This window comes from Gobio gobio (assembly GCF_949357685.1).
Source record: "Gobio gobio genome assembly, chromosome: 13".
Classification (NCBI taxonomy): Eukaryota; Metazoa; Chordata; class Actinopteri; order Cypriniformes; family Gobionidae; genus Gobio; species Gobio gobio.
Window position 1 is genome coordinate 38,512,650 of NC_137106.1, and position 18,668 is coordinate 38,531,317.

The 18,668-nt window shown below is 38.5% G+C and overlaps 1 protein-coding gene across 19 annotated transcripts in view; it reads right to left on the bottom strand.

Moving 5' to 3' along the window:
* cdc42bpaa (CDC42 binding protein kinase alpha (DMPK-like) a) overlaps positions 1-18,668 on the bottom strand; it is a 104,745-nt gene that overhangs the window by 28,011 nt on the left and 58,066 nt on the right. For 11 of the 19 annotated variants that reach the window (XM_079832319.1, XM_079832318.1, XM_079832317.1 and 8 more), the window contains 16 exons: positions 17,569-17,769; positions 13,843-14,094; positions 13,650-13,729; positions 13,119-13,279; positions 12,897-13,019; positions 12,606-12,739; positions 12,012-12,254; positions 11,812-11,922; positions 10,006-10,256; positions 9,624-9,729; positions 3,523-3,647; positions 2,427-2,532; positions 2,086-2,234; positions 926-1,017; positions 764-840; positions 386-424 (listed from right to left, as the gene is read on the bottom strand). In XM_079832319.1, the coding sequence (XP_079688445.1) occupies positions 386-424; positions 764-840; positions 926-1,017; positions 2,086-2,234; positions 2,427-2,532; positions 3,523-3,647; positions 9,624-9,729; positions 10,006-10,256; positions 11,812-11,922; positions 12,012-12,254; positions 12,606-12,739; positions 12,897-13,019; positions 13,119-13,279; positions 13,650-13,729; positions 13,843-14,094; positions 17,569-17,769 (2,250 nt within the window). The remainder of the gene's footprint in view (positions 1-385; positions 425-763; positions 841-925; positions 1,018-2,085; positions 2,235-2,426; positions 2,533-3,522; positions 3,648-9,623; positions 9,730-10,005; positions 10,257-11,811; positions 11,923-12,011; positions 12,255-12,605; positions 12,740-12,896; positions 13,020-13,118; positions 13,280-13,649; positions 13,730-13,842; positions 14,095-17,568; positions 17,770-18,668) is intronic. The other 8 variants (XM_079832315.1, XM_079832314.1, XM_079832312.1 and 5 more) reach the window with 1 other exon arrangement.

Sequence of the window (18,668 nt, forward strand, 5' to 3'; positions counted from 1 at the left end):
TGAAACACTGCTGAACACAAACGCCACATGTCTGTTTCACAACAAGCTTCAAAATAGTTTAGAAACAGCAATTATATGCAAAAGTGAGTTAGAAGTTGAGTCATCCAAACCTCCATTGGTAACGCAAGATGAGTGGAGCAAAATGTTGCATATGTATTAGCTACAGCAAGTATCAGCTTGTAGTCCAATGCTCATGATAAAGAAGAACTTAGGTGAAATTGACCCTAAATGTAACAAATAAGCATGTGCACTCGAAAGACCCTCTGGGAAGTGTGGATATGTCGCTTCTGCCATGCAGTAACAGACCGCAGACATGCATCAAAGTCACGCAATCAAACCAACGTAGAGATGAGCCACTGCACCATACACAACAAAAGGAGCTTACACGTCTGCCTTTGTCGGCCGGCCCACAGGCAGTGGAGCGCTTCATCAGACAAAAACAGACAGATAGAAGGAGAGCAAACAAGAGAAAAGAGAGCAAACAATACATGAACACAGAGAAAAGGAATTGCATGTTTACTCGCTTTTAAAATTACGGTCTCAAAAGCCCAGAAGTAATAATGGGTGAGAGTGGATTTCAGCCAGTTATTTAATCCACACAAAACCATGTAAAGAGAATATAAGAGGAAACATAAACATCAATAACATCAATAATGTCTGCATAACAAATGAAAAATCAGACAGAACGAATTAATGTTATGATCACTTCAGCTGCAACTTCATAAAAAAATGAAACCACATGCCACTGTTTCAAAATACCTACATCAAACTGATCCAGGGCGGAAGTCGGAGCATTGAGGAAAGCCAGGAAGGAACTCTGGGAGTCTTGGTGCTTGACCCCTGGAACACATAACATGACTTAAATGTCACATACAAAAATATATACACCATGTAAACAAATATCAAGAAATGTTCACGCTTTTACCTTTAGACAATCTCAGATTCTCAGTTTCCTGTTTCAGCCTCTGGATCTCTGTCTGCATATCCTGGTTCTTCTTTTCCAACTCCTCCAGCTTGCTGTGCAGAACAAAATCAGACAAAATGTAATGACCATAACCTGATTAACATACCAATATGTGACCATCTTTAGATCATCAATGTTGGTCAATGGTCAATTAACATTTTATTGATTTAAAATCACAAAGAAACAACAGAAATCGGAAGAATCAAATTATTTTTTCTTCTGTACTTTGAGCTACATCCGAGTGTAAAAAACATCTAAGCTTGGAAATTAGTTCTGTCCATCGGGTTTGTTGATTTGATTTTGAGATGTGGACTCAAAAACGGTGACAAATAAGTACAAGTTTGCAGGGGTTTGCAGTTTTATTTTTTATTTTTTTATTATTAAAAATTAAGAAGTCAATGCATTTAGATTTTATTCATGCTGACTTTAAAGATCTATAGGAACGCATTTTTATTTCCTCACATACTTTTAAATTAAATTCAAATGCATATTAATCAAATTATATTTTCTGAATAAAACTAGGAATTGGCCATCATGCTCTTTTAGATCTCGACATTGGTCAAGCCCATATCTGTTGACCATTATTTGGGATTCTTACCAACTATTCACTGGATTGTCAACTGGATAATGCCAAAGCCCTTTCAGGCAAGTCATTTGACTCAGCGGCCATCTTTGAAATGCCTTGACTCAGTCAAGCAAGTGCAGAAATATCAAATTCTCCAAAGCTGTTCACTAGTCTTACGATTATATTTCATATTTAAAATCACCAATGAAATCAGACAAATGCCTCATAAACGCTCAAATCAAGACAAAAAAAAATGCATTTTTCAGGCTGGAGCAGCCCATGCGCAGTCCTAAAGCGCGCATCTCAGAAGTTTCTGTAACAACCGGAGCTTCTAACGGTACCTGCAGTGACGCAATGACATTACCAATTGGTGATTGGCTTTTTTACTTAGAAGGCGGGACTTAATCTGTCAAATTACGCATTGCACTCCCATTCATAGTAATACGAGTACACCGTCTTTGCATATCTAAAGTCTTTGAAAATACCCATCAACTCATTTCCTGATCTACTGACAGGTACGTCCTTCTGCAAGCTTTAAAGGAAAGATGTGTTTTACCACTCAGTGTCCATATGGGACGTCTTGACTTTGTTGAGCTCATCCTGGATGGTTTGTTTGGCTCTAATCTCGGCATCCAGTGCAGACTGCAGCTCCAGACGAGCAGACATGTCCAGCTTAGCAAAACGTCTTATCTTCCATGGCATGTCCTGGAAAACCAGAAGAAAAGAGAATTAGACATCTACTGGGTCTCAATGCAGGAAGATTTGGAGCCCTTGATATCTTTTAAAAGATTGAAAAGGTCAGCGTTTAGAATAAACTTCATTGTTAACTCATGCTAAAATGCATTCCTAAAACTAAGCACCAAGTTAACAGTCAAGATCAAAACTGAGTTCTCTCACAGTAGCACGTGCACCCAGACTGGTGTTCCTCAGGCCTTCCAGTTCTTCTGTCATCTTAGTAGCCAAAGCCTGTAGATATCCGCGAGCATCTTTCTCATCACTGACCCTAAGAGAGCAAAACAGATGTTCAGAGCTGCACTTACTAAACATGACCACAAGATGGCTCCATGGTCACGTAAATGCCAAGGGTTTGGTGCCAAAGAAGCAGAAGTGAAACAAAAAAAGAATTACAACTGTGCACTATTTGACTTTTTGAGAAATATTTATTACATTTTAGAATTTTCAGCCTTACAGCCGTGGTTTTAAAACCAAACAGCAGCTATTGCTGGCCAGTTGTTTCAAGCAATGGACTGAACATACAAGAAAGTGGTGATATTTTATGGCTAGATTCTACTAATCTGCCTTTCAGCAAGAACTACTGGGCAAATCTTATTTTGCATAATTAATATTCATAAGTCAAGCTGCTAAGGTTTATAATATGTCCCCATACCACTCTTTTCAGATCATTCCTACACTCCAGCACTTTGGGTCCAAATTCTAGATTTGTGCATACTGCCAAATTGCCCAATAAACTGATGCATTAAGAGGTGGAATTTTTCTTTTAAAGAAATCAATTTGTTTTGTAAATGTGAACTGATTGTTTATGTTTGAAAAATAGCTAATACATCTAAAGGAAAAAAACAGCTTCTAGGGGCATTTTCATAAACAAAGATGATGTTATAAAGAAATTAAATTATATATGTGCTCCTTAAAAGTTCAGGGTTTGGCTGGCCTACAACTGGGTCCAAAAATGTACCATAGTTTACATTACATTTGACATAACATTTGATACATTTCATAATATTGTACTCTAGGCCATTAAGTTTGTGTTTAGCACCTCAGCAGACTACATATTGACCTGCAATGCACTGCAAAGACAACGTGAAGTCTGACAAAATGGCTTTTTTTTATTCCGAACTTTGACATTTTATTTTAATTTTCAGTTTTCTCTGAATCGAAGAATGATCAGATTCATCAGATTAAAGTCTAAAAGCATTGATTCCAGATTAAAACATGTGATTAGACAGCAAAGTAAAAGCATGTGTGTGTTTCTCACCATTGAATGATTTCTGTGATCTGGGCCTCCCAATGGGCCACGCTCTCTTTCTTATCAGCCAGTTCTCTCATCTCCTCCTCCAGCTGTTTGTTACTGCTGCTCAGCTTCTCAAACGAGGACATCATCTAAACACACAATAAAAGATGTTAGTGAATACACTACCAATTAAAAGTTTTTATTAATACTTTTATTCGGCAATGACACATTACATTGATCAAAAGTGACAGCAAATACATTTATAATGTTACAAAAGATATCGATTTCAAATAAATACTGTTAAAAGAATACTGTTCCCACAAAAATATTAAGCAGCACAACTGTTTTCGACATTGATAACAATAAGAAGCAGAGCAGTAAATCAGCATATAAGAATGATTTCTGAAGGATCACGTGACACTGAAGACTGGAGTAATGATGCTGAAAATTCAGCTTTACATCACATGAATAAATTACATTTTTACATATATTAAAATAGAAAGTTATTAAGTTGTTAAAATAGTCATTTACGTTGCATTAAAGCAGGCGTTCTCAACCCTGGTCCTCGAGGGCCACTGTCCTGCAGAGTTTAGCTCCAAACCTAATTAAACACACCTGAACCAGCTAATCAAGCTCTTCAGGATTACTAGAAAGCTACAGGCAGGTGAGTTTGATCAAGCTTGGAGCTAAACTTTGCAGGACAGTTGCCCGCAAGGAAGAGGGTTGAGAACCCCTGCATTAACGTATTAATTCACCCAAAAATGAAAATTATCCCATAATTTACTCTCCCTCAAAACATCCTAGATGTATATGACTTTCTTCTTTCAGCCGAACACAGTCGGATATATATAAAAAATATATTGTGGCTTTTCAAAGCTTTATAATGGGAGTGAATAGTAATTTTGAAGCCCAAAAAGTGCATCCATACATCTTAAAAGTAATCCATATGGCTCTGAAGTGTTAATAATGGCCTTCTGAAGCTAAGTGATACGTTTGTGTAAGCAAAATATCCATATTCATAACTTTATTGACTAAACTATAATCACTTGGTTACAGTAACAGTTCCCATTATAAAGCTTGGAAAAGCCAGGGTTTTATATAACTCCAATTGTATTAATCTGAAAGAAGAATGTCATATACACCTAAGTTGACTTGAAGGTGAGTAAATTATGGGATCATTTTCATGTTTGGGTGAACTAACCCTTTAAAGTCCCAGTGAACCGGAAGTTGCAAATGATTTTATTTCAGTGCTGTGACGTATTTTCAAGTGAAACGGAATATTGAATAGAGGGCAGGGTTTTACTTCAGCGCTCCTCCTCTCCATCTCTCGCTCATAGCAGAATAACGGTTGGAGGAGAGTGGTTAAGGATATTCAAACCCAAGCCGTCAAACTGCCGTCATCGGAAAGGGAACGCCATTCCAGACCGGAAGTTACTTTTCAAATTTTGGTTAAAGATTACTACGGCAAACAATTTTTTTCTGTGTATTAACTTGCACGGATTAATTGTTCACCCTAAGACCTATAATGTGTGCTAACAAAGTAAATAAGATTGATTTCATGAGAACATTAATATTTCACAATATTACTGTTCTACTGTGTTTTTGATCAAGTTAATGCAGACATCTTTCAAAAACATAAAACTCTACTGACCCCAACAATGTTTTTGAATGCAAGAACGAATAAGATTATACAGTAGTTTGTTATGAACATGTAGTCGTTCAGTCAGCCCACAGACTTGATTCTGAAAATGTAGTTTAGCACATCCACTCCGGTCAGAACGCGGGGTTAAATGAAAATGTTAAATAATGCAAGTGCAATTATGGGGTGGTCATAGCACATCCCTAACCCAGCTATACACTTTATTTCAGTGAACAGAAAATAATCCTCATTTGAGGGTTTTACTCCTGCACAACCCAATTAACACAGGCTCAAAAACATGCCCTTCATTATTTCAGAAAATCACTAACCAATACGGCAATTTGAGCAGCCAGATGTAATTATACGGACCAGAGAAACAGCGACTGGCTCTCATCAGAGCCTGCAGGATGGACCACCATGCTAAGCCACTCATGTCACTCTAATACCCTCTACATTTCCACCCCTAAACCACCAAGAACCACGAAACGCTCATGAATAAACATGACCCCTTCCGTATGCTGCGGCTCGGTTGACTTCGCAGTAAACAAGTACACATATATGCAGTCAACTCTGGTTTAGAGGCACTCTCTATCTTAAGCCAGAGCTGGTGAGGTTGACCACCCCATAATTGCACTTGCATTATTTAACATTTTCATTTAACCCCGCGTTCTGACCGGAGTGCTGAACCCTCGCAGTGGTCCTGGGGATAACCGTTCCAGATTCCTGTCTGTTGATCAGCATATTTCTCTGTGCTTACACAGGGGGGAGGATGCTGACTGACTTCCCAGTAAAACATTGGCATGGTGGACCATATCTTCAGCTCAACAGACTCATGGAAAGACTCAGTCCGCAAATGGCAACAGCATGTTTTCTTTCTTTCACAACTGAGTGCTGCCCTCCAAGGGTTCTTCTCTAAACATCTCTGGCGTGTTTTTTTTTGCCGTCAGCTTCACTGAGAGCAGTTACGAACCACCACACGCACACGGAGGGTTCTCTTTTAACCACTCTGTGCTTTACACTCCATTTGAAGTGCTCAGATACGGAGAATTAATGAATGGTTTTAACAAAGAGCATCAACTCTGACCGCTAAGAAGCGAAGCCTCCTGTCATCTTCAGCGTAATGACCACATCAAAAGCGAAGTGGAATATTTGACTTCAGTAATATGAGAGATGGAGGTTGTGGTTTCAGGATTGTGGGCTGATGTGTTAGTGTTGCACAGCATCCTGGAGCCACAGTAGTGTCACAGTATCCAAGCCTAAAAATACTGGTATGCCACAATTTTTGTCAAATAGTAGTTTTACTATATGAAACACTGGTTTATACAGTAGCTAAAATTGTTTGCACACCATCAGTTTAACTTGAATCTAAGGCATGTTTGCAATACTGTATAACAATAAACAATATGAGTATGACAAACACTGTCGACTGTGATTTGAGAGGACTTAAAGGATAGTTCATCCAAAAATAAAAATGATCCCATAATTTACTCACCCTCAAGCCATCCTAGGTGTACATGCCTTTCTTCTTTCAGCCAAATGTAATCAGAGTTATATTAAAAATATCCTTGCTCTTGCAAGCTTTTATAATGGGAGTAAATGGTACCTTAGATTTTGAAGCCCAAAAAAGCACATCCATCCATCATAAAAATAATCCATACGACTCCAGGTGGAAGAGTGACCTCTGACCGACGTATGACGCAGGATGTAGTGTAGCGTAAGCTTAGGTGAGAATAGATGCATCTTGCGGTTCAAACAAATAGGGCTAGGCAACAAACTCAAGCTCCTCTTCCATTATAGGAATACTTCAACATTTCTCTTAAAAAAAATTCTTTTTATGCTGCGTTCACACCAAACGCGAATAGAGCGTCAAAATCGCGTCTACTGCGTCTAGTTTGACGCGTGAACATTTTGCATCGCGCGTCCACAGTGAATTGGACGTGCGTATAAATTGAGCGTTTGAAGCGAAATAGACACGCGTTCAAGGCGCTCCAGGAGAAATATGTCATAAAACACCCTCTGCCTCTTTTTATTTTCATTAAAAATATATATTATACAGGGTTTCTCATCACGTCACTTTACCACGTGATAGCAGCAAGCAGTCTCCTGATTGGTTAACGCGACTTGACGCCAAAGTTCAGATTTTTCAAGTCGGGCGTCAGGCGCGAATTCGCTTCAAACGCATGAATGCACAAAAAGCACCACTCGCGCAAAACGCGCGTATTGCGCAAGACACTCAATTCGCATCATTCGCGCGAACTGGACGCACGAATTAGGCGTAACCGCGTCCATCGTGCCGCGCGAAACGCGTCTATCGCGCCGCATGACCTCCAGACGTGCGTCAACGAGACTTTCCATTGACTTATAATGGAAATAACTCGTGCCAGACGCTCTATTCACGTTTGGTGTGAACGCAGCATTAGACGTCTAATTTGTGACCAGTTTTGATTTGCTCAATCCTCTGTGCTTCCACATTCATCAATATGTCATGAGTTGGGTCAGAGGTCACTCTGTTATATAGTTCATAAAGTTATAAATATGGATATTTTTCTCACAAAAAAGCATCGCTTCACTTCAGAAGGCCTTTATTAACACCTGGAGCACTTTTATGATGGATGGATGTGCTTTTTTGGGGCTTAAAAATCTCAGGTACCATTCACTCCTATTATAAACTTGGAAGAGCCAGTATATTATTTAACTCCGATTGTGTTTGGTTGAAAGAAGAAAGTCATATAAATCTGATTTTATCGCACTTCAGTGGGTTTTTGAATGGGTTTTCAGTTAAATGCATGAAATAAGGTCTGTGGTTAACAAGCTCAACATATGTTCATATTTTATTCTACGATATAAAACACATTAGTAATGCCCCGCTCACAAGTTAAGCTTTTACTTGTATTTAAAAGGCGATAGCTAGGAAGTGGCTAAATGGGACAGTCGGGAACATTAAACGCCGTTACGTCGAGCAGAGAAGCCTCGTTGTGTTTATACTCATACTCTTGCAAACTAACCTAACTCAAACTTTCCAACTTGTAGAACAGAAATAAAGATTGGTGGCAGGGCCGGCCCTGACCAATTTGCTGCCCTAGGCAAGATTTTACTTGGTGGCCCTTGTATCAAGGTTTAGCACACTACATATTATCTGTCTAAGTTGTGGAAACACTGGTACGGTTTTATTTTTGTAATGCATTGATGTTTTTAAAAAAATATTTATTCATTCATTTTTTTTGTCCAGTCCCATTCTACCCCGTCATTATGTTCAATGATATTATTTTTTTCTTTTTTAAAAGCCTGATGATAGTTAAACAATACAAAAATAGCACCTAAACCACAATACAGCCAACACACAAAGAGCAGGAGTAACTGCATCTAACATTCATGCACAAACTATTGAGAACTAGCAAAAGTGTTTGTTTTCCAGTACATGACAGCAATCTTCCACTAAACTATGGACATTCATGTTTACACCATGAATTAAACTGAGAAATTTAGATATTTACATAAAATGTTGCTATTTTAAATAAACCTGTGTATAAATATCATTACTAATTTCGGCAAATACATTTTAAAATTGCCATATGTCCCTGTGGAGTAAAAACATTAGGCTATTAAAAAAGTGATATTACATGCATTTAAAAAACGGATATCCGCTGGCTGTGGCCTCTGGAGAACCCAGAACAGCTACTTGCATAAAGTTTAAGGTAAAAAATTTAATAAATTAGCGAACATTAGTATTTTACTACTTTTTTTTACTACATCAGAGGGCTTCTGTCTTTTTTGACACCACAATTCGATCATCCGTCAAATAATCAGGCAACTTTCACAGTGTCTACACCTGGCGCGAGCGGACAAGCACCCTAAAAATGAAAGCAATCCTGTCTACGTTAGAAGAATTCATTGGATGCATACGATCATTTTGGCGCCCCTAGCATTTGCCTATTCCACGGGCCGGCCCTGATTGGTGGTGACGTTGAAGTCATGTGATTGTGTAGTTTGTTTATAGCCTAGCTTTAGCTTTTTACTTCTGATTGTTTTAGGCTTAAAGATGAATAAAAGTAGTCTTCATTTGTGTTAATTATCTTGATCAACAAAAGATTATGATTTTACAAGTGTTGTTCGTCACAGAGCAATAATCCAAAAGCCAATGGAAAAACGTATTGTCTTTTTGTCAAGGGAATCAGGGCGATGCTAACTTGCAGGTTGGCCTAAAAAATATGTCATCCCTGCAGCACTCAAGATGAGTTTACTAAACCAATGCCTAAATAGATATTTGGATATTGGTTCACATTATCCAATTGCCCATAGTGCCAAAGTGACATCAATGGAAAAGCAAAGTCATTTCAGAGTTAAGAGAAAGTTATTTCATCTTTAAAAACGATTATAACACTTTTTTTTAAATAACCTGCAGTGCATGAAGTAAATAGGCTGAACTGCTGAATTTCATGTTGACGTTCAGTTATCGTGACAGCCATAGGAGTGTGAGAATGTTCACCTTGTCAAGTTCACTGGAAAGTTTCTTGTTCTCCTCTGACAGCAGCACTCGCTCTCTCTCGTACTTCTGTTTGTACTCGGTCTCAAACTCCTCTCGCTCGCTCTGACTGTGAGGGTGAAATGATTTATTGAGCACCAGGGTTACTCAGCACACAACACACACTGCCAACATACTAACACAAGCCAAACTCCATAGCTTCTTTTAAAGAGGTCATGATCTACACTTTATTTTCTCCCCCTTATGGATACTTATGTTAGTCAAGGTTCCTTGTACCACAAATGATTGTAATCTAGTTTTACATGACCATTTTCCACCCCCTTAGACCTATCAAGTAAAATAATACATTGAGGTGTTTAACAATCTCTTGTAGTAAGATCAGTACCTCTCTCTGCGGGTCTTCTCAAGTTTGTCTTTGAGCATCATGATCTCTTTCTTCAAAGTGAGCTGCTGTCCCTCTGCTTCCCGCAGCTCCTTCTTCAGGTTCTTCAGTTCGTTGGCATGTTGTAGTTCCCTGCGTGACAGCTCTTCCTCATAGAACACAGACTTCTTCTCCAGGTCTGCTCGTAATTTACTGAGCTCCTGGTGCTGCTCAGAGGACCCAACGCTGGGAGAACGGCCCACCTGCTTCTGCTGCTTCACAACACAGGACAAAAAGAGACTCTTATACAGAGCAGTTTTAAGATACATGAAATGAATAAATGTCACAAATTAATTTAAAGGAAACTAACAAACACCTTACAATATAAAATAATTTACTAATTAAATAAAAGTAATTAGCAATGTTTCCATCATCCTGATTTTATGTGCATTTTAAAGTATCGGATCAGAATCTAGTGATGGAAATAGCAAATTTCAAAACAAAATCCCTTAATTCATAAGTTTTTACGCTTGCTTGAGGTGGTTTTTGACTTGTGCGAAAAAGAGTTCATGTGAATAAAAGGAGATGGAAACGTATTTGCCAAATAAATTCTGACGTAGCGAACATTAAACCCATGTGAGGGCTCTTTTTAGGGAACCAGATCATTTGGCTCAGCTCAGTAATAAGAGCCGGCTCTTTCAGCTCCCAAACAGCTCTTCATTTAGTACACTTTTGGCTCTTTAAATTCAGATCAAATTTAGTAATGTTTGGCCTGTGATTGATATGTATGTAGATATTTCACTTAAACTATTCAAATGTTACTCTTGTTTTCTAACCCGATATTAAGGATGATCTTTTCACCACAGTGCTTGACCACACGCACTCCATGCAGTAACTGAATGTTATGTTAATGTGTAGCCTACTGTATGTGTGTGTGACGAATCGAGAGTGGCGCTGGTAATGTCATCGACTTAATGTCATCACGCGTGATCGCACACTCATACACATCAAAATAACATTCAGCTAGTGACTACTTGATGTGTGGCTAAGTAGAGTAGCAAAAGGATAATAATATTATTCTGTCTTATATTAATATACAAAAAGGAAAAGACGGGAACCGAACCAACTCTAATCGTTCACTTAAAGGAGCCGACTCGTTCGCGAACGACATATCACTACTGTTTCCGCTGATGGTGTTTTAATTACTGTTGGTTACTAGGTTGAACAACTCGATGGAAACGCACCTAATTCGCATTAGTATTTTTATAATGAATATTTTTGCAAAAAGATTTGCTTCACGTTTTGATGGAAATCCAACTATTCATAAATTATTTAAAAAAAAATGAAGATATTAAGACAATAAAATAATTAATAAAACAATTTATTAATTAATTAAATTATTCGATTCATAATGTATTAATTAATTAAAATTGTATTATTTATGAATTAATGTAATGAAATTAATATAAAAATAAAAACTATTTACTAATTATATAATTACATTTAAATTAATTATAACAAAATACTATATTAATCAATTAAATAATTTAATTTAAATAATTAGTTGATTAATATCATTTTGCACACTTTCCTACAGACTTAGTATTTTACTAATAATCAATGTAATTATTTATTGGACATTTTAGTCTTTAAATTTTTTTTTTTTTTTACATTTTGCCATTTAATAAAAGCAAGCCAACAGACATCACACAGCAAATTTTCCATGCGTCTTGCATTGTGCATAAAACCCCTTCAACAGTGGCAAAATAACTTTTGCAACTTTTACAACAGCTTTATTTTCAGAGAAAAAGTGTGTTTGCGTGCACAAACCTTCATTCCCTCCAGCTCTTCTTCCAGTTGTCTGCTGTACTGCTCACTGCGTTCCCTCACCTTCTTCTCTTTCTGAGCCTCAGCAGACCACTCTTCCGCCTGGGCCTCCATCTACAGACACAGACACAGAGTTTACACATATTTAATGTATAAGCCCAAAGAACATACTCCTCTGATCAGCCGTTTTCCTCCACACTAACCTCTTTCTTGGCCCGCTCGGCTTTGCGCACATCCAGCCGAAGCGCTTCCACCTTCTGATTGAGGGAATCCATCTCCTCCTCTTTGTCCCGAAGCTGTCGGGAGAGACGCTGCTTCTGTGACCGCAGCTCTGTCACCCTCTCGCTCACCTCGGCAAACTCCTGCATGGCCATTTTTCTCTGGCTGTCTGCCTCTTTTAGCTCCTTGCCCTGAGCTTTCAGCTTCTCTGAGGAGTCCTGCAGGCCCTGTAGCCAAACAGTATACAAAGTTGTACAAAAGATTAATAAAAAAAATTATTAAAATAATGTATTAAAAAGTAAAATATAATAATTTATTACAAATAATAAGATCAATTAATAAATACTTAATTACATGTACATGTACACACTTTCATACCGACTTATTTACTGTTGCCGTTTTATAAAAGTTTTTAAAAAGTTGAGGGGAATTTTGTCGTCATCTAAATTATTCTAATCAGTGAAAATTAAACCGAGGCATACAGCAAAATATAATACGTCATTATACCTCTCAAGAGATAGTATGCGGCGCTTTCAAACTAATCTATAGTGAGAGACATTAGGCAGTTGAAGTTGTACCTTCTGCAGGTCATCTCTTTCCTGCTTCATGCTCTTGAGCTGTTTCTCTAGAGATCGGATCTGTTTGGAAGAGTCTTCCATATCCCTGCGTGCAGAACTGGCCTGTTCTAACTGCTGCTCCACCTTTCCTGTATCTAAAAGGAGGAGGAGAGAGACAAGAATACATGAAAGGGCACAAACAACAACGTGAGACATTAAAAATGTGCATTTATGAGTTTCATTTGAGACACAACTGTAAATGTCATGTACAAAACAAAGAAAGTGGAAAGAAAAATTGTTAGTAAAAATTACCTGCAATCTGTTTTCTCAGCATTTCGATCTCCTCCTTCAGTCCACGGATCTCAAAATCTCTGTTAGGAGAAACAGGCCCGTCCCCGCTGGAGTACTGCAGAGCCTGAACTGCTTTTGTGGACTCTAAGGACCAGAAGACATTATAACTGTCAGCCAGGCAGACAAACAATTTGTTGGGACTATTTAAAGCAGAAAATAACCTAAGGACACGAGGGCAGACACCTTGTAGTTTGCGACTGAGCTCCAGTTTTTCCTGCTCCAGACGGCGGATCCTCCGTTCGTACGCCTCAGTAGCCAGACTGTCCTCCAGGCCTCGCTGCACACACACGTCCATCTGCGTAGGTGCCACAGACTCCCGTAGGCAACCGCGGTCAGACAGTGTACTGTAGGGGAAAACAGGGTTAGGGGTCAAATGATCACACTAGAGCTCTGGCCCTCAAGGTCTACTTTCCTTCAGAGTTTAGCTCCAACCCTAAATCAAACACAACTGAACAAGCCAAACGAGGTCTTCAGGGTTACAAGAAAGATATAGGCAGGTGGGTTTGATCAAGGTTTGTGAAAGGAAAGTGGCCCTCAAGGGCCAGAGTTGAGAACCCCTGCCCTAGAGACTTGTCCTAGATACTAGTCAAGATCAATTTTAGGCCTGTTTTTTGTTTTAAACAGAGGGAATGGGACTGTAACACAATGCAGGCTGGATTTAAACACGCATCTCCTGTGTGATCACCTCTGTTGAGTTTTACAGTAATATCTTACCAGTTGCTCGTGTAGGTGAAACCTACAAATGGGAGATGGTGACCTGAGAAGGCGTTGTGGGAAGGAGGTGGCATTGTCTCCTAAAACAGAGCAGAGATCGTAAAAACATGATCGTAAAACTTCTAGGTGTGGGTTAAATCCCAACAATGTGTGATCTCATTAAGGTAAGGTCAAAAACAAAAGTGTAATTTACTACTGTGTTCTTGAGGCAGTCATCATCCACATCAAAGTTTGACGTGTCAGATGGGCTGCTGACTTCGGGGATGTAGGGGGCTTCACAGTTGCGGATGTTCTGCCAGTCAATGCCGGAAAAGAAGGGGTGCTGTTTGAAGTCCACAATGCCGTTCTGACCCAGCCTGTGCTCTCTGCAGCAAATGAGTCTGCGGATCAGGTCTTTGGCATTTTCCGAGACGTCTGGCATATGGGCAGGGAACTGGAAACGCTCCTGCGGGAAATGGTATAAACAGCAAACCCCTTACTTAAGACACAAAATACACAAACACAATTGCTGTTGCTTTTATAATAGTGTTCTGCATTAAAGGACCTATTATGTCCTTTTACAGTATTGAGTTAGATTTTTTGGGGGGTCTACTCGAATAGATTTTCATACTTGAATGTTAAAAAATATATAGTAATAATTCACATATTTAACATTGTTGCAGCCCCTCTCTTCCCACTCTGTAAGTAATGTTCTGTTTAGTTCAGGTCTCTATGAAGCGCCTTTCGAAAAGGGCAATGTGCCCCGATTGGTCGGCTGGACCAGTGTGTTGTGATTGGTCAACCGCTTCCGGCGTGTTTCAGAACATCACGCCAATTTGGTTGACAAATAATTTTTATTCAGTACAGTTTTCTGTGCGCACACACACGAAGCACACAGTCGTAAACACAGCTACTTCTTTCAGCGCGCGAGTACTGAATTGAGCTCTCTTTCGCATCTGAATGGACAAATACACACAACATTATGTCAAAATCTTGTTTTGTATTGATGTAAACACAGTCAGTTATGTCTTAAAAGAATGTAAACAGTTCAGGCTGTGCATCAGTACATTCGGTCTTAAAGTGACAGAAGCCTAATAAACCTAAAGCCACCTGTGCCCTTAATATTAATCAAACAACAAAAGAAAAAGAGAAAAGCATTCACTCCTCTTTAATAGCTTTAATAAGGATTAATTATATTTAATTTATACAAATAAATATATCTGCTTGAAAGAATTAAGAATGATGTATGGAAGTTGTTATAAAGAATGCATATATCATTCATTGAAAAGAAGACCATATGCTCTCTTTTAGGAGAATTGGTTTCATTTAATTTTAAAGCAGCACTAGGTAGGTTTTTGCTCTCGGGGTCCCTCTACAGTTGGGAAACAGTATTGTCCTCTACTACTGTCGTAAACTGTCATCCTACATCAGGGGATGCATTGTACGTGTATTTGTTGACATGACAACCATGATAGCCCTGAACACTGCAGGAGTTCACATTCAGGTGTTCTGCTTGCGTCGCGTCTGAAATGTCTTCATCCCAGGTACAGTGGCATATGTTTCAGCATGTCATATGAATATCATTTCATGGGTTTTATTTTTTTCAAACGCCAAATGATCGCAATGCTCACGTTTACAAGCCAGCGTCATTATAGTACCCTAGTCTATTGGTTACCATTTTACGGAATCTATATGATACTTCAATTCATTGTTTGAGTGGTAGGTAATAACCATATATCGTCAATATTATAATATCAAGCTACCCTAGATGAATCTGCAAATTTGAAAAATCGATTTGCATTATAGCTTGAGGCAAGACAAATAAACCAATATCACAGACATGTTAGGTATCCTAAAATATGATTTTATACGTCTTATGTATTTACTTGCAAGAATGTAGCCCCTCCTCCTCCAGCTCACGCCAATGAGCAAACGCTGCCCAATGTCGATCCTCGTCCTGCCTTTAATCCGATCACTTTCTCGTTTCCTCTTTTTGCTTTCCTCCGACAAAACCTTTGCTTTCTTATTTTTTTCTGCTGCTTCGGCCATGACTATAACATCCAGCGATAGTTGGGCTCGCACGTCCGAATTTAAGGAAGTGGGGGTGGTGGTGGAAGTGACGTATATGCCGTGAAGCAGTTGAATATTGTAGTTCTTTTTGTTCTCGGGTTACTACCCGAAACCCGAAGTTTAAAAGTATGATTAAAAACGATACAGACCCCGTCAGGCTATGGCAAACGTGTCATTCAACCTATTGTAAGTCGATGCATCATCACAAGAGTCTTGAAAATATATTATGAAGGTTGAAAAGTTACCTAGTGCTGCTTTAAGATAAAAACATGTTATATGTCACAGCAGTTAAATCGGTCTCTGTATTGCATGTTTAAACTTTAATATCATTCATATCAACAGGTTAATAGATGTTTTCTCCAGGAGTATATAATGGGTTTGGACATTTTAGAGAAATTCTTAATGCATTACAACTTAACTAAACCCTAAATTAGATTTTAGTCGACTAAAATATGACTAAAACAAAATAAAAATTTGCTGTCAAAATTAAAACTGCAACACACCATTTATCTTAACTGCAAGTTTCAACACACTGGGCCTATTTACACCTGGTCACTTCATGCGACCAGGTGTAATCAGATAGCAATCTGATTTATCAAAACGACTTCATTTATACTTGGTCGCATAAATGTGTCTCCGAAAACACAGATATAAATCCGATCTTCAATTCCCACGCTATATGCAGAGTTCACGACACGAAAACAACAGATATGAGCTGAATTTTAGAATCATCAGCTAATTTCAAAATCAAAGACTGCAATAGGAGGGAGCATGGCAACCTACACTGGTAAGATTATTTAGTTTCTTTACTTTTAATGAAGATGATTGTGTGTTGAGCATCTGCGGCATACTTTTGGTTTTATGCGGTAGTTTGTGCGTTGGCTTGATGAAGAGATACTCAGCTGCTCCTCTGCTGCGATGCGTGTTGCAGTAGCGCTGTCATATCTGACTATAACGTCATATAGCCTATAACACGCTCTCACACGTTTATTTTTAGCATTGTTTGGAGGAGTAAAATTTACATATGTGGTTTCAACAACCAGATGCATTTAGACTTGTTCAGGTTCATCTGGAATGCGGCCCAGAACACCTCCTGAAGTGGTTTGAGCGATCGGATTTAAATCCGTCTTGAATGCATTTCGGAGGGCATTTACACCTGATCTTTTCACGATCGGATACGTATCCGATCAGAGAAAGCGCATGAAGTGACCAGGCCCACTACTAACGCAACTTCACCAAGCTTTGTTCCTTTTTTTGCATATACCTTGGGTGTGAATTATTTAAATTCGTTCCTAGAAGAAAACTCAAGACTACAAACAAGGCATTTCAGGGAATTCAGAAACAATGCTTCCTGAATAACTCCCTTTTGAGTGGACTTTGTGCTTTGCAGGCCTTTTCATACTCAAACAGCAGCACAACAAACTAAAGTTGAAAATGTAAAAAATCTTTATTGATCCTCTTTGAAGGTGGTCTTAAAAGCTTTGAGTAAAAAGCATTAAGTATGGTAAGCTTTATAAAAATCACTGCAGTGCATGGCCTTTCATGGATTATTGTTTTAAAATGCAGAATGCAGAATTCCTGACAATATTCAAAAGACAGCTGAAAACTCATCTCTTCCGTGAGCACTTAACCTCATCACCATCATAAAAAAAATCTATGCTTTCACTTTCCTTTAATACTTCCCTACTCTAGCTTATGCTACTCTAAGCAATGTCTGAAACTTTGTATTTTGAGCACTACTTGTGTTTATTTGCCTCTCCACCATGAATCTCTTGCTGTATTCATAATTTTAAAGTTTTTAAGTTTTAAATAAAAGCGTCTGCTAAATGAATAAATGTAAATGTATAATAACATTGCTATGACTCTGTACCTTGTGGTTCATAATTTTGCCGTACGTTTCCACCAGGGACTCTGCATAGAAAGGTGTTTCCCCGTACAGCATCTCGTACATGCAGACGCCCAGTGACCACCAGTCACATTCCGGGCCATATTTCCCTTTCCCGTCCTCCATAGCCTGCAGAATCTCAGGAGAGATGTAGTCTGGAGTGCCCACAGCCACAGAGGACTGCACCTGCGATGACAGAAAATGAGTTTAAGAACATGCTGGAAAGTTCAACAGGAGGAAAGACTGCATATATTGCACACAAAACTGAAACGCATAATCTCATTTTAGTAAGTTCTAATTGGACTGGTTTAATTTACACTTGCAGCAGTAAAGGTATATAAATTCTGGTTTGGAAACAAAGTCGAGTTTGCAGAGAACTGGTTAACAATGCACTTTTTAGGGAAAATAATAAATATTCAAGAGGAACTGTACAGTATTTCTGCTTTGTTTTCTTAGTTATGTCTGTACTGAATAAAGGCCCCTGATATACTTCAAGCAAAATCGACGAACAAAAATGACATCATTTCAAACAAAACAAAAAACAGGCCAAAACAAAGTTTTCATGTTCATTTTAGGAGTTTATAAAACTTTTTCCAGAAAAAGTTTGCTCCTGCTAGTAAACACCATTGATCTGTGGCAGTTGCGTAGCTAGCTGAGCACTGAGCCTCCCCCTTCTTCGATATGGAACTCTTCTCTGGTTCATTTCTTCTGTTGAGTCCGTCAAGATCAGACGTCCACAGGTAAAAACACGGAAACACTAAAGAGTAGCTTTATAATGAAAATGAAGTTGTACTTCTGATGAAATGAGAGACTGACACTGTTTTTCATGTTTAAATACTGTAAAGCTGCTTGATTTTAAGCCATCTACTGTATAAAATGCTATATAAATAAACATGTGTTTTCTTAAAAAAATGCTTGCCGTTTTGTCATTTTTGTTGTGTGTTTATTTTGTTATTGAGAGAGGAAAGCGTGCAGCACATATTTACATATTCATCCAGCCGTTGGTCTCAGCTGACTGGGTGTTGTTGGATGTTCAGTAACAGTATATCGAAGTTCTTTTTACCACCAACCGAAGAACGAAAAAG